This window comes from Dendropsophus ebraccatus, chromosome 9 (genome assembly GCF_027789765.1).
Source record: "Dendropsophus ebraccatus isolate aDenEbr1 chromosome 9, aDenEbr1.pat, whole genome shotgun sequence".
Lineage (NCBI taxonomy): Eukaryota > Metazoa > Chordata > Amphibia > Anura > Hylidae > Dendropsophus > Dendropsophus ebraccatus.
Window position 1 is genome coordinate 78299283 of NC_091462.1, and position 14792 is coordinate 78314074.

A 14792-nucleotide genomic window follows, 5' to 3' on the forward strand; every position below is an offset into this window, starting at 1 on the left:
AAAGGCACTTTTACCTCTGTCAGAATTGTATGTGTCAACATAGCTATTTTCTCGGTAAAGAAAAGCACGGCAGTGGGCCACTGCAGAAACTCATATGCCACTTGGAATACTTTTGTTTACATCAGGAGTCAATGACCGGCAATATCCAATTGTATATTTACACTGTTACACAAGTTGGAGCCCTTTATTAAGTAGATATTGGGGTATCTTAAAGGGGAACTCCGGATAAGAAAAACTTGTTTTCTATTAAAAGTACATTAAAAGTTATATAGATGTGTCTATACTAGTGATGTCACGATACCAGAATTTTGAGTTCGATACCGATACCAACTTTTTTATTTCGATACTCAATACCAGTTCGATACTTAATAAAGAATTAAAAAACAAGAAAAACACAACTATAGACATATAATGCATGCCTGCCCCCTCGACTGTTAGATATGTGACCTTTTCATCACTGAATTTTTTTTCTGGGATGCGATTTCACTAAAAATCAGCAAATTTGGACTTGGCCTTTTTTGCGATTACACTGTTTACTATGCAATATCAGGAATGTAATCATTTTATAGTTCAGGCAATAACATTTCAGCTATCAGGGTAAGCTGGGGGCAGTAGTTATGCACTGGTTCAGCTGTTTGGGTATGCTGGGGGCAGTAGTTATGCACTGGTTCAGCTGTTTGGGTATGCTGGGGGCAGTAGTTATGCACTGGTTCAGCTGTTTGGGTATGCTGGGGGCAGTAGTTATGCACTGGTTCAGCTGTTTGGGTATGCTGGGGGCAGTAGTTATGCACTGGTTCAGCTGTTTGGGTATGCTGGGGGCAGTAGTTATGCACGGTTTTTAAATAACATTAAGGACAATTCTCTTTTTACAAAAAAATCCTAGAAGGCAAGGAGAGGTGCCAGTGCAAGTATACACAGCACCAGGGTCAGAACAGTGTACATGAAGTAGATTGCCACAGTATATACAGACTCTGCACAGAGAGAGAGAAAGATAGGAGATAGATAGATAGGAGGCTGCATTGTGGCAACTTGGCATGGAGAGAGTCAGTATCCCACCCGCGGTGGGCTCCGGGGGCGGGGCTTGTCGGTGGGGACGGGGCTTGCGGGACGTACCAGAAACATTAATTTGCCAGGTCCCCAGCCCGTTTGTCTTCAAGAGGGCCCCAAACCCACCAATATGCAAGGAGGGAGACGAGCTCCCCCCCCCCCCCGCCACAGCCCTCTGCAAGTCTACAGTGCCGCACCTATCAGCCTTGAAGTGAGCACAGGAGTTAAAAAGGCAGCCCTGCTCATGCACCACCACAGCCGTCAACGTCACCGGACTCAGCCCCTGGAGTTAGACGTGCAGTGTCTCATCCCCCAGTGAGGAGACACTGACAGGCATACTAGGCGGCCTATACTATGTACAGTCCGGCTTCTCCACAGCCCTGCCGCAGCACAGCGAGCCGCTTCTAAACTGAGCACTCAGGATCAACTAGCTGCATAGCGCGACCCGCCGCTGCACCTATGGTACGGGGGGGGGGGGGGGGGGTATAGTTGATCGGGCGGCATATGGACATTCCCTGCTTAAATGATCATTTCCGGAGGGGTTATATGCCGCTGTCAGTGTGACAGCTGCATGTACACAGTAAAATAGCCGGCACAAGCTATCGCTAAGTGCCGGCTATTTGAATTTGGCGCCGGCGGGAGCGGAGGGTGGGCAGGCAGCAGTGGTGACTCTAGGGGGCAGGGGGCGCTCTGAGAACATGGCCGGCACTCAGCTAGCTGCCGGTCATGTTCTCTGCACTATACTTTATATTAAGCTGCTGTATTAGGCAGTTTAACAAAGTATCGAATACCAGGAAATCCTGGTACCGAACCGTTTTTATGCCCGGAATATCGATAGCAGTATCGATATTTCGGTGCATCGTGCATCCCTAGTCTATACAATGTATTACTGTACCTGTACGGTTCTGCTACACTGGTAGCTGACAGAAATCCAGGAAGTGAAAAAAATGGCCCCTGTGCCAAGTCACATTGTCTCCTGCTGCTATCCCCCCCCCCTAGGAGACAAATCTTCCATGCCTCTGTCTCACATTGTGTGTGTGTTTGCTGATGATGCATACAGGGGGCAGGGCGTGATAGCACAGGAGGCTTGGCTGGATAACCCAATCCCCTGACTGATTCCCCATCTCTGTCCGGCCAGAAGCAGGTGCAGCATAATTTTACTGATTGGGATGGGTGGGGGACTGTGATGGTAAGCTGAGGGAAAGCATTGCATTCTGGGAACTGCTGAACCAGGAAACACAGAAACACAAAACAGAACAAAAACACCCCAAACAAATGGATTTTTGGTAGTTTCAAAACCGGGATAGACAGGTAAGTAATGCGTTATGCTTCTGCAGAAGTTTAATTTTTTTTTTTAACCTCTACCCGGAGTATCCCTTTAACTTATCTTTGTCTATAACACTTGCCTTGTTTTTATACTTGTATGTACAACTTTTTAGCACATTGGAACATGGAACCCAGTTAACATGAATATTGCAGATCTAATACTACAATAGTACTTGTTTTTAAATCAGATAATTTTTTTTATTGTCAAAGACCGCATTACATCATTGTCTAATACAAATCAATTATCCAGAGACACATAAGCGATGTAAAAACAGTACTTGTGGTTTATACAAACCTGTAACATGTACTTTTATTCAGATTTTCATAAATATGTATTATTACTGTACTAAAGTTAAAAATATTCATGTTAGAGGGTACAGTGATCGTTTGTGCCATTTCCAGGGACATGGGATGTGGGTAAAAAAGTGTAAACCTACCACGTGTCTAGCAATCTCATTAGTGCGACTCCTGCTTCTTTGGATACGATTGACTTGATGCATTAAAGTTTCTAATTTTTGGTCATATGTTTCCTCAAATAGCATATGTATGCGCCTGTCAATCAGACACTGAACCTGTTGTAGAAAAATTAAAAATAAACAAGTTACAAGAACATTTTTTTCATCACTATGAGCCATAAGAGTATAAAGAACATAAAGAACAGGATCGCTGGTAGTTTTGTCAGGTTAGATGGCAAAGACAGCGCTGCACATTGCAGAGATCTCGGACACCAGTTGACCTGAAAGAAAAAAATTTGGTGGAGTTGCCCTTTAACACAAAAGGTTAAATAAGGATGTAAGACATTTTTCTATGCAACCTGAAGAGGAGACTCCTCACACTGGACTGAAGCACATAAAACAATATGCTCAGGAAGTAGCCAACATCAATGAGAAAAGGTTGTACTTCAATATTCCAGAATTTATTCTCAGTTCAAATCTATTTTCTCTGTTCCATTTTGGTAATGGATAGTTACGCACCTTATCTAATAGAACACTGGTTGATGTTTTGGCCCGCTTCGCATCAGGAACATTGCTGCTTTCCGAGCAAGTCCTCTTCTTCTGACAATCACCTTCATGAAGAACAAAAATAAAATGCTATTAAATTACACCCTCATACCACTCACACTGTGGCATTTGGCACTATTGGAGAAGTAGTTTGAGCTGCAATGTGCTTAGGTGGTACTAGGGAGAGGAATCCACCTGGATTCCTCAGTGTGAACATACCATTATGGTAAATGTACTGTCCTTCTGGGGATAGTCTGCTGCACTGCGGTATTTGGTGCTGTTAGGAGGGCTATTGTGTCCTGCACTGTGGTACCGGTTTGTGCTGCTAGGGAAGTATTTTATACTGCACGATTGTGTCTGGTTTTCCTAGTGGATATTATATATGCTACATTCCTGTTATTTAGTTGGCTCTGTTGGGTGTGCTATGGGTGCTGCATTTGCTGATGCATGGTCCTTTGTCACTGTTAAGGACTCAGAATCACCATAGATTAACTGGCGAGGCCCAAGCAGGACACTTTGAGAAGGCCTTTATTAGATCAGTACTTCTATGTGCATACCATACTTTTGGAATTCATAGGTTACATAGAAGCAGTACTTTGTTGCTATGTAATGCAAGCTTCTCAGAAAGTAGAAAATGTACCGGATTATATATTGGACTGCCAACATGGTATTCTACTCACATTTCAGAACCAAACAAGACTTACCAACAGCAGTATCATCCTCGTACATGGGTTGGACAGAGTCAGAGACTGCAATAAGTCCTGATGGATAGTTAAGTGCATTAGAACAGTCAGTAGTGCCATTGGATGGATCAGTCTTGTTTCTGGTGGGGGCATCGCTCTCTGTATTTGGAGGTCGTTCCATGCTCACATCATTGATGGATGATGTCTTTGTGAAGTTCTCATCTTTATTGATTATTTTTACAGATATGGATGCATTCAGATTGTTGGAAATGGTGGTGCATTCCATATCTGTCTGTTCATGCTCTATTTTCTCATCCTGCACAAGCACACTCTGGGCAATCTGCAGCGTCTCCTCGCTCAACATCGCACTTCCAGTATCTGAAACCGACGTGACTTGATCTAGACTAGTTATGTGATTTTCTGTTGCAGCAGTGTTGAAATCTCGAACCATGAAATGCGCTGTGTGAGAGAATGGGACATCTTCTGATTTTTTGGGAACTCCTTCCCAGGTTTCATTATATGAACAACCAATGTTAATGCCAGAGTCCACCTCAGAAACCTCTATGGAAACCTTCAGTTCATTGGGGAACACAGCCGGGCTTTTATTTAGTTTGGACACGGAGGTATCTTGTGCAGTAAAGTTGGTCTCAGAGAAGACTGCAGTCTGTTGAAGAGTTTTGTTGGGGGTATCTTTAAGTGGGTCCTCACTTTTGGATGGGTTTTTCAGTTTGAGTGTGGCCAGTTGCAGTCGACAGCTTGCAGTCATTGTTTTTCTTGCTCTGAATTTCTTTTTCACCGACCCATTTGTAGGTAAAATTAGGGGGACCTAGAAGAAATCACACAGTACACAGTGTCAAGATCAACATTTATAGAGCACCAAATCTGAAAGGAATATTCTTATTAACTAGCTTATGCTATGACTTCCTATTGGTAGAGGGGTCACACTTCTGCTTAGGCCAAAATCAAAGTAGGGAAGTGCAGCTCAGCACCACCAAGGGCCATCCAGATCTATACATACTGCTAGTACGTCTATATATACATGTTAGTAATAAAGAGGACAGCTGTCGTGAGATATAAAAATAGATTTCAAGAGGCCAAGCACTTCTGATACATGACAAGACATATGGGAATTGTCAGCACATTGCAACAACGCAGGACTCATAGTAGAAAGGAAACCCAGAACCACCCGTATACGCAGCCTGTAAGAAACTGTGACGGCTATGGATGACATAAACATCCCTCATCACACAAGAAAATAAAATTATATATATTTTTTTCTCTGCTGACTTTATTTTTAAAGAATATATAATATGTAAATGAAAGCCATATACTATTATTTTAAAAGAATTGCATGAAGTTGCATAACCAAAACCTAAAGCTCCTGCAATTCTGATAACATCTGGTTTGTCAAGTGCAATGCTGTCATGGATTCATATTCCCATCTATACACTGCCAGGTGGCAAATACAGAGTTGTGTGTGTATATGAGGAGTAATTGACACTATGCAGATTTTTTTCCATCACAGATTTTAAATCCCTGCTGAGTAAATTAAAAAAAGGTATCCATCGCAGCAGTAGTGTATACATAGTAGAAATCGGAAGGTATGGCTTGGATTTCTGCAGCATATTCTATATACATGCAGGGAGATCTGTGTGATAAAGCAGAACATACATTTAGGCCATAGCGTCAACTATCCTATTAACTATATTACGAGCAAAAACTCAAATACATACTTCTACAAAAAAAAAAAATTGAGCAGACGTGGCATTCTAACACTGTATGTAGAAGCCCTCATATAAACCTTATTACCTCCATGTTCTAGCCTTCAGAACTCCTCATTGCTGAAAGGGACATCACACCTGTCAATGTTTTGTCTACAAAGCCCTTCCATTCCTGTGGTCTAAAGACTATGGTTTAGTTATATCCCTAGCTAGCTGACAATTGTGTACAATGATCACTTGACAGCATAGCCCACACGGCCCTCATTGCACAACCAAGCCCAGAGCTGCGTCATCAGTTCATGTTCATTATTTCCTGCTCTATCTAGTGCTGACAGCTCTCATATGGTATAACAAGCCCCCCCCCCCATCCCACCCCACTTAGTGGTAATACAGTGCTCTGACTAACCTAGGCGCCCAATACATTTATATATATACACACACACACACACACACACACACACACACAAGTCATACCCCAATTCATTTTAAACACAGATATAATGGGATTAAAGCTAATTCACTTAATTTCATCATCAAGTAACTAGCCATCTAAAGTATTATAGATATTATAGAGTATCAGACTTTTTCGAGCACCACACACAGCAACTCTTCAGCTTCATGGGGCCTACTGTGCATCCACCCAGACAACCAGGGTCAGGAATACACATAGGGTGGTATTATACGAAACAATTATCTTTCGAAAAATCGTTAAATCGTTCGGATTTGAACGATAATTGTTTAGTGTAATAGCAGGCGATTAAACGACGAACAAAAAATCGTTGGTCTTTTAATAGAATTTGGACCTATTTTTATCGTTTTTTGTTCACAAATCGTTTGCAAGTAGTAGGACGTCATTCGGTCGTTCGCAGTAGCAATAATAACGATTATTGTTCTGTGTAATTGGGTGAACGATTTCATGTCGTTTGAGTTCATTTATCGGTAATCGTTGGTTGTCAAAAAAATAAAAAATAAAAAAATAAAAAAATCGCTTTGTGTAATAGTACCCATACTCTTACTATCGGTACGCTCTAGTCAGTAGGTTTTCTTTCTCCTGTCACTGCTGGTAACCTGCTCATAGCCTTCTCCTAAGCGTGGCAGATACCTCCTGCAACACTTAATGGGGACTAAAAGCTACAGAGGCAATGGGATGTATAGAGATGAGGCACAACCATTGTGATGATGGCTGGTCCTCACTGCATCTAACATTTCCCTCTACCAGAACACTGCTAATTTCTGGCATCCAGCACCGTAAAATATATATATGTATAGCCACCAGATGTTAATCCTATGGAGCATTTCTGGGACGAGATAGAAGGGAATGTTCCAGCACATCAGGACCTACTGTGCGACAGCTGAGAGACACTATCCTGTCTGCATGGGATCCAATGGACTGCTAGATGGAGGGGTCCGTTAAAGGGCTGGTGCAAGGTGTGTGTGTATACAGACTTATTTGCCCTTCACTGTAGTTTGAGTGTTTTTCATTGCTGTGTTGGCTTCTAACACAGAACAGGTCTCTGCGGAGAGATGTAATAACAGTGCACGCTCTCATTTTACAGATGCAGATGTCACAGCAAGACCGAGGTGACGTTCCACTCAAAGAAAGGTCTTTCGCTACCCAAGGCAAAGGTGTTAAACAGAAGTCATCCCTAAAGACAACCCCGGATAAACACCACACTGTGACATAATGTAACAGCTCTGCATTCTGATGACTTCAGATACAGCTACTGAGCTAAGGGGAGATTCCTGACTATATACTCATTGCTAACACTATGGTATACAGGGTTATGCAGAGACTTCCTCCAACCATGGTGTCAGTGTCACATCAGTGGACCCATTATTTTCTCCTACAATAGAAGAACAATGTCTTTGCATTTTGAGAATCACAGTAGGCAGGCAAACAGGTTACCAGATGTCAAGCTCAAAACTGCTAGCAGTCTATGGGGCTGCACTGTACCTTGTACTAGTATTAGTCTGTTATGTTTATTAATGGAGGCCCCATACAGTGATAATAATAATGTGTATTTCTATACATTGCAATGTTGACTGCCTACAGCCCTGAAATCTGGAACCACAGGGTCTCCATGTGCCGTCCTAAAAGGTCCATGCACGTTATTTTGCTGTATGCAAATTCATCTGATGGGGCTGGTAGAAATCCATGTGCTTGGCGGCAAGACAAACCCTGTGGATAAGGGACAAGTTAGTTTATCGGATCGGATCGTAATTCCACTGGGAGAATGTAGTGCCAGCTTTCTTTAACTACTACTATGCCAGGCCGGTAAAATAATAAATGAATACTAAAGACACCATGCTTACTCACCCTCTTTTCTCTGATGCGCTCCTGTCTGCTTCTCCAGGTCCGGGCTCACTAACAGCTCAGCCAATCACTGCGCTCACCCACCACAGCCAGGGATTAGCTAAGCAGACTGTCAGTGAGCCCGGACCCAGCAACAGTATTTCTGTAAGAATTTGTAGCCAAAATCAGCAGAGGAACTGACAGAAAAACTATAATAGAAAGATTTGTAAATGTTTTGTGTCTTCAACCCACTCCAGGTTTTGGATGAAAAAAACTGACCAAAATACTATGTGTGAACATAGCCTCATAGCTTATGGTCTCCAGTTGCCTGGTTCCTCCCTTTCTCATTTTAGGAGGCTCGTCTTTAAAGGGGTTATCCAGGGCTACAAAAACATGGCCACTTTTCCCCCTCTTTTGTCTCCAGGTCAGGTGTGGTTAGCAATTTACTCCATTTACTTCAATGGAACTGAGTTTTAAACCCCACCCTACCTGAAGACAAGAGATTGGAAAAAGTGGCCATGTTTTTGTAGTGCTGGATAACCCTTTTAAGCTTAAAGGGGTTATCCAGCGCTACAAAAACATGGCAACATAGGCTTCCTTTAACATTTTGTATTTTTGGGATCATCCACTAAATATGATACATATACAGTAGTACCTTGGTTTAAGAGTAACTTGGTTTAAGAGCTCACAGTTTTTCAAAATTATGACTTGTGTAAGAGCGTTGCTTTGGTTTAAGAGCTCTCTGTACTGGGTGGGAGCAGGAGTGGAGGAGGGGCATGGTCTGTATAGCGGAGTCTACAGCACTGTACTCTGACCCAGGAAGTCTTTCTTACCTTCCATATCATAGTAGATCCACTTAAGACTGGGGCTTACATCAGGGGACAGGACTGTGGAGGTAATCTCTTCATAGCTGTAACCCCTCTCTCCCTGGACAGAGAGTGCTGCATGTATGTGCCCACATCTGTCCTGCTCAGTCCTTCATGCTCCCTGCATTCTCTGTCCGCCCTTGTGTTCCCCATCCTCTCCATTACTGTACAGTAACTTATAATATCACATATTCTGCTGTTTCTGAATGTTTGTTTTATCTGTTTAACATAGTTATTCTGAATAATAAATAATTTTTGGGGTGTGGAATCAATAGTCTGCATATCAGTGATTTCTTATGGGAAAATTTGCTTTGGTTTAAGAGTGGATTTGGATTACAAGTAGGGTCCTGGAACGAATTATGCTCGTAATCCAAGGCACCACTGTAGTTAATACAGTTGAAAAAAAGTCCGTTAAGTTCAACCAAGGTAGATAGATATGAAAAACAGTGGTTCCTTAACATACAATACACATTGGATCTGAGAGGAACATTGTATGTTGAGACCATAACTCCATGGGAAACAAGTATTTGGCTCTGAAGCCTCCGGAGATGTCAAACCAAATGGATAAACTCAATAGGCGATAGATAATAGAGGTGACATATTTCAGGAATTACATAATCCACATACAGATAACTTTAAAGGGAACCAATCACACACAAATTGGCCATAAAGATAAGGAAACGTGCTGGTACATCAGCCAGCACGCTTCCTAACCATCCCCCTGTCCCCTCCGTCCCATGAACATTCAGCCCGCAAAGTTAGTTTAATAGTGTCCCGCGCTGTATGCAAATTACCATGTAAGTAGTCAAGGTGGGCGGGCGGCTGGTCAAGTAGTCCCGGTGGGCGGGGGCTTCGTCATGTAGTCACAGGCTCCTGGGCCGCCTCCGGTGCTGTAATCACGCCCCTCCGGGCGTGTTGTAAAGCGGCTCCTGGTGACGTCACTCGGGGGGGCCGGCATTGCACGTCGGCCACGCCGACGTCTTTACTAAGCTGCGCATGCGCAGTGCAGCCTGAGAAGACGCTGCTGTACTGCGCTTGCGCGGCGTAGTACAGCAGCGGCTTCACCCACTGTACTGCGCACGCGCAGCTTAGTAAAGACGTCGGCGCGGCCGACGTGCAATGCCGGCCCCCCCCGAGTGACGTCACCAGGAGCCGCTTTACAACACGCCCGGAGGGGCGTGATTACAGCACCGGAGGCGGCCCAGGAGCCTGTGACTACATGACGAAGCCCCCGCCCACCGGGACTACTTGACCAGCCGCCCGCCCACCTTGACTACTTACATGGTAATTTGCATACAGCGCGGGACACTATTAAACTAACTTTGCGGGCTGAATGTTCATGGGACGGAGGGGACAGGGGGATGGTTAGGAAGCGTGCTGGCTGATGTACCAGCACGTTTCCTTATCTTTATGGCCAATTTGTGTGTGATTGGTTCCCTTTAAAACATGGATATCTGCAGCTGCATGCAGTCCTTGGACTGACTTACACCAAGTGATAATCAATGACCCCATCCTCTGCCTGGCACACAATGTTGCCCCTCTCACTGACAAGGGGGCTCTGCGGTCGCCCAGTTTCTTCCTTATAGCTCTGCCACTACAAATGATCTAATCTTGCACAGGCTGCTTCTTCCATTTTTCCCCTTGACAATGGACACTGCAGGATCCCCCAATTTCTGACAGCCCCAGAGTCAGGGCATCACACACACACAGTGCTTGTCCAGAAGCTGTTGTGAGTGGTTTTCCCATATCTGCTGTTTGCAGAAGCTCCCTTGTTTGCAGCCATGGCCTTTGGATTTCCTCGGGTGTCCCATAGGTAACATGATAAGCAGACAGTGGGAGTCAGTAAGTGTTGCTAAGCGTGACACAGTTGGGGGGAGGAGGTCAAACATCCAGGACAGAAGGGCAGAGGGTGACTGCAGGCCTGTAGTGCTGCTGGGATATAACTTATAGATTCAGTCACCAGCTGCATGGCCTGTGAGTGATTCCTGCAGGGGGCAGCTACGCGGAGCAGTCCCAGCAGAGAAGACTGATGTCACACATGCCAGGAGACCTCATCCTGCTCAGTTTTCAGCTTTGGACGGGCAAACCTAGTACAAAAAAGAAGTGCAGTACAAGGACTGGGCCCCTAGAGGCGCTGTGGGCCCCCGACACTTGCCCTAGTAAGCCGGGTGCTGACGGCAGCCCTGAAGAGAAATGTTTACAGCATGCTGCCTAATGCTGAACAATGCCACAAGCTGAGGAGCAGGCAGTGAACACAGCAGGTTTTGCAGACTTGCACGTAGAGCAATGTTCTTCAGCAGCTCTGGGTAGGGGCTGGCAGGAGAGCTAGTTTAGTTTGTACATTAAAGACAAACAAAAAATAAATTTGGGTGCACATGGCTAAAAAAGTTGAACAAAAATCTGTAAAATTCTTCCTCTGGCCCTTCCCACATTACATCACATGTCTAAGGGCAGCATAGGCTAGAGCTCAGAAACATATGTACAAATGAATGTACATGCCTGTGTCCTCCAAATGACTTTTTGACCTCTGATGCACCCCCCCCCCCAAACAATCACTGTAGTATTGCTAGCTCTAGTGACCTGTAGTATCTGCAAGTATGTTAACATGAGGATTGTATGTAGTGTTGAGCCTATGGCTGTATGTATGTTTACCAGCACAATCTAGATCATGGGTCTCCAAACTGTGGCCCTCCAGCTGTTGCAAAACTACATTTCCCATCATGCCTGGACAGCCAAATCCAAAGCTGTAGCTGTCCATGCATGATGGGAATTGTGGTTTTGCAACAGCTGGAGGGCCGTAGTTTGGAGACCCATGATCTAGATGTTCACTGAACACTTCCCGATGGCTTTTATTCTTCCTATAGTGCACCTTCCTGCCAACCCTTGTACCCAGACATATGGTGGAAAGGAATGAGATTTATAAGACCAGACCTCTTTCTTACAGTGCTCCAGTAGTTACATGGGGTCTAGCACACATGGTGAAGAGGCTTTGGAGGGTCCATTGACAGAGCCTTTGTAGTGGTGTCATGAACAAGATACGTATACTGCTATGGACTGGAAGCACATTGTTTGTAGTGACAAATCTAGGTTGTGTTTGAGCTGTGCTGCAGGGGCACGGAGACAGGCAAGTATGATTCTTTATTATGACCCCCCCAGAGGATTTTTAAATTTCAGTCTGGGTTCTTCTTTAAAGTGACTGTACCACCAGGCCAAGGCTGAAGCAATGGAGGCGGGCCGACCCACCCTTAGTGGGAGGAAACCCTAGCCCCTCTATGATAGGGTTCCATTGATTCTAATGGAGTGACGTCATGGAGGGGCTGGGGTTTCTTCCCACTAAGGGTGGGTCGACCCGCCTCCAGTGCTTTAGCCTGGACCTGGTGGTACAGTCACTTTAAAGGGAACCAAGCAGCATGATTGTTCTGTTATGGTTTCCTGCTGTACAGTATAATAAGCTTTACAGCAGGGAAAAAGTAATAAAGGGATGGCAACTGGTCATCTGGGCAGGGAGCCATCTGTGACTAGTCACAGCTCTCCTCCTGTCAGTGCGCAGTGCAGGGATGATTGACAGATAGAGAGAACCGTTAGTGGCCTCTCTCTGCCTGTCAATCATCCCCACACTGCGTGCTGACAGGCAGAAAGTGGTGACTAGTCACAGGCAGCTTCCCGCCGCCCCTCTCTCGTCCTCCTCACACTGCGCGCTGACAGGCAGAAAGTGGTGACTAGTCACAAGCAGCTTCCCGCCGCCCCTCTCTCGTCCTCCTCACACTGCGCGCTGACAAGCAGAAAGTGGTGACTAGTCACAAGCAGCTTCCCGCCGCCCCTCTCTCGTCCTTCACACTGCGCGCTGACAGGCAGAAAGTGGTGACTAGTCACAAGCAGCTTCCCGCCGCCCCTCTCTCGTCCTTCACACTGCGCGCTGACAGGCAGAAAGTGATGACTAGTCACAGGCAGCTTCCCGCCGCCCTTCTCTCGTCTTTCTCACACTGCGTGCTGACAGGCAGAAAGTGGTGACTAGTCACAAGCAGCTTCCCGCCGCCCCTCTCTCGTCCTTCACACTGCACGCTGACAGGCAGAAAGTGGTGACTAGTCACAGGCAGCTTCCCGCCGCCCCTCTCTCGTCCTTCACACTGCGCGCTGACAGGCAGAAAGTGGTGACTAGTCACAGGCAGCTTCCCGCCGCCCCTCTCTCGTCCTTCTCACACTGCGCGCTGACAGGCAGAAAGTGGTGACTAGTCACAAGCAGCTTCCCGCCGCCCCTCTTTCGTCCTTCACACTGCGCGCTGACAGGCAGAAAGTGGTGACTAGTCACAGGCAGCTCCCGCCGCCCCTCTCTCGTCCTTCTCACACTGCGCGCTGACAGGCAGAAAGTGGTGACTAGTCACAGGCAGCTCCCGCCGCCCCTCTCTCGTCCTTCTCACACTGCGCGCTGACAGGCAGAAAGTGGTGACTAGTCACAGGCAGCTCCCGCCGCCCTTCTCTCGTCCTTCTCACACTGCGCGCTGACAGGCAGAAAGTGGTGACTAGTCACAGGCAGCTTCCCACCGCCCCTCTCTCGTCATTGCACAGCGAAATAAAACTACTATTTCCCGGCTGTAAAGCAGCTGGTCGCAGAGCCGCACAGCGGAGCTACACTGTTTAGCAGGGAACCATAGCAGCACAGTCGTTCTGATTGATTCCCTTTAAATAGAACAACCACATGGATCAAAGCAGCAACACCATCTTTGCTGCCCATAGCGACCAATCACAGCCCAGCTTACTGTTCCTAAACTGCTGCAGACAAATGAAAGCTGTGACTGGTCGCTATGGTAGTCATGACAGATGAGGCCCTAACAGCCTATGGTGGCCATTCCTCAGTCAGCCCCTATATGTCGCTGTACCTTCTGTCATGCAGCAATGACATAGTGCTCGGCCTCATACACTGTATGTATAGAGGGGGATTCCCTCACTAATCCCCCACGACTCCCTGACAACACACAGCCTCATAAAGAACAGTCCCGCTAAAAAGTTTGACTACAAATCTTTATTTATAAACCGAGAACAGCGCACAGAACCTTGGCAACAGCTGCCAGTCTCACGTGAACTAAGGCAGATTGTTGTGAGCCCAGTCACGGCACTCACTGCTCCTGCACGGTCCGCCCCACGTTCTCTCCACTCACCTCCTCGTTACACGCAGCCGCCTCCATCTCTAGAGCCGCTCCAGTAGCCCGGTCACGTGGAGGACCGTATCCGTTTGGTCCCAAACTTGGTCAACAGCCGTAGCCACGCCTATCGACCGCGCGTCACGAACAGGGGGCGTTTCTGTCAGGCGGATCATGTGATGAGAACGAAACTCGCGCGCGGGAGACACATGGAGGGTCTGGGTAGGAGGAGGGGCTTGTGGGTAAATAGAGAGCGGCCGCACTAGAGGCTGGGCTGAGGAGCCAGGCAGTGAGTGATAGAGGCAGGCTGAGGCGGCAGCGCGGGCAGGAGGCCGTATGTGTGGAAGGGCTCCCCCTACCGGCACCAGGTGACGGAGCAATATGTTGTCTGCTGTAACTATTAACCCTTCAACATCCGGAGGACAATATTTGGGCCTTGAAACTCAACGAGCCCGCAGTGTTCCTGTATATGTTTTACGTGTATGTGACATCAAGTGGTAAAAGGGCACGTTATCTCTCTTCTTTGGTTCAGTACAGATGTAGCCATATCACATGCATTCAGTATAGGTTTTTAGATATTTTGGCATTTTGCACACTAAAACCATGAGCCCAGATGTAGCAACCTATCACGGCTCAGCTTTCGTTTCTCACATAGCCCTGGTAAAATGAAAGCTCAGCTGTGATTGGTTGCCATGGGCAACAGAAAGCATCTTACTA

General features: G+C 46.2%; 1 protein-coding gene across 2 annotated transcripts in view; it reads right to left on the bottom strand.

Annotated features, from left to right (window-relative positions):
* ATF7IP2 (activating transcription factor 7 interacting protein 2) overlaps positions 1-14344 on the bottom strand; it is a 31544-nt gene extending 17200 nt beyond the window's left edge. The window contains exons 1-4 of one of the 2 annotated variants that reach the window (XM_069983672.1): positions 14094-14344; positions 4079-4883; positions 3348-3439; positions 2811-2945 (exon numbers count right to left, since the gene is read on the bottom strand). In XM_069983672.1, the coding sequence (XP_069839773.1) occupies positions 2811-2945; positions 3348-3439; positions 4079-4883; positions 14094-14120 (1059 nt within the window). In that variant the 5' untranslated portion in view covers positions 14121-14344. Of the gene's footprint in view, positions 1-2810; positions 2946-3347; positions 3440-4078; positions 4884-13814; positions 13918-14093 lie in introns of those variants that run through there. The other variant, XM_069983673.1, reaches the window with a different exon arrangement.
* Positions 14345-14792: the final 448 nt, after the last annotated feature.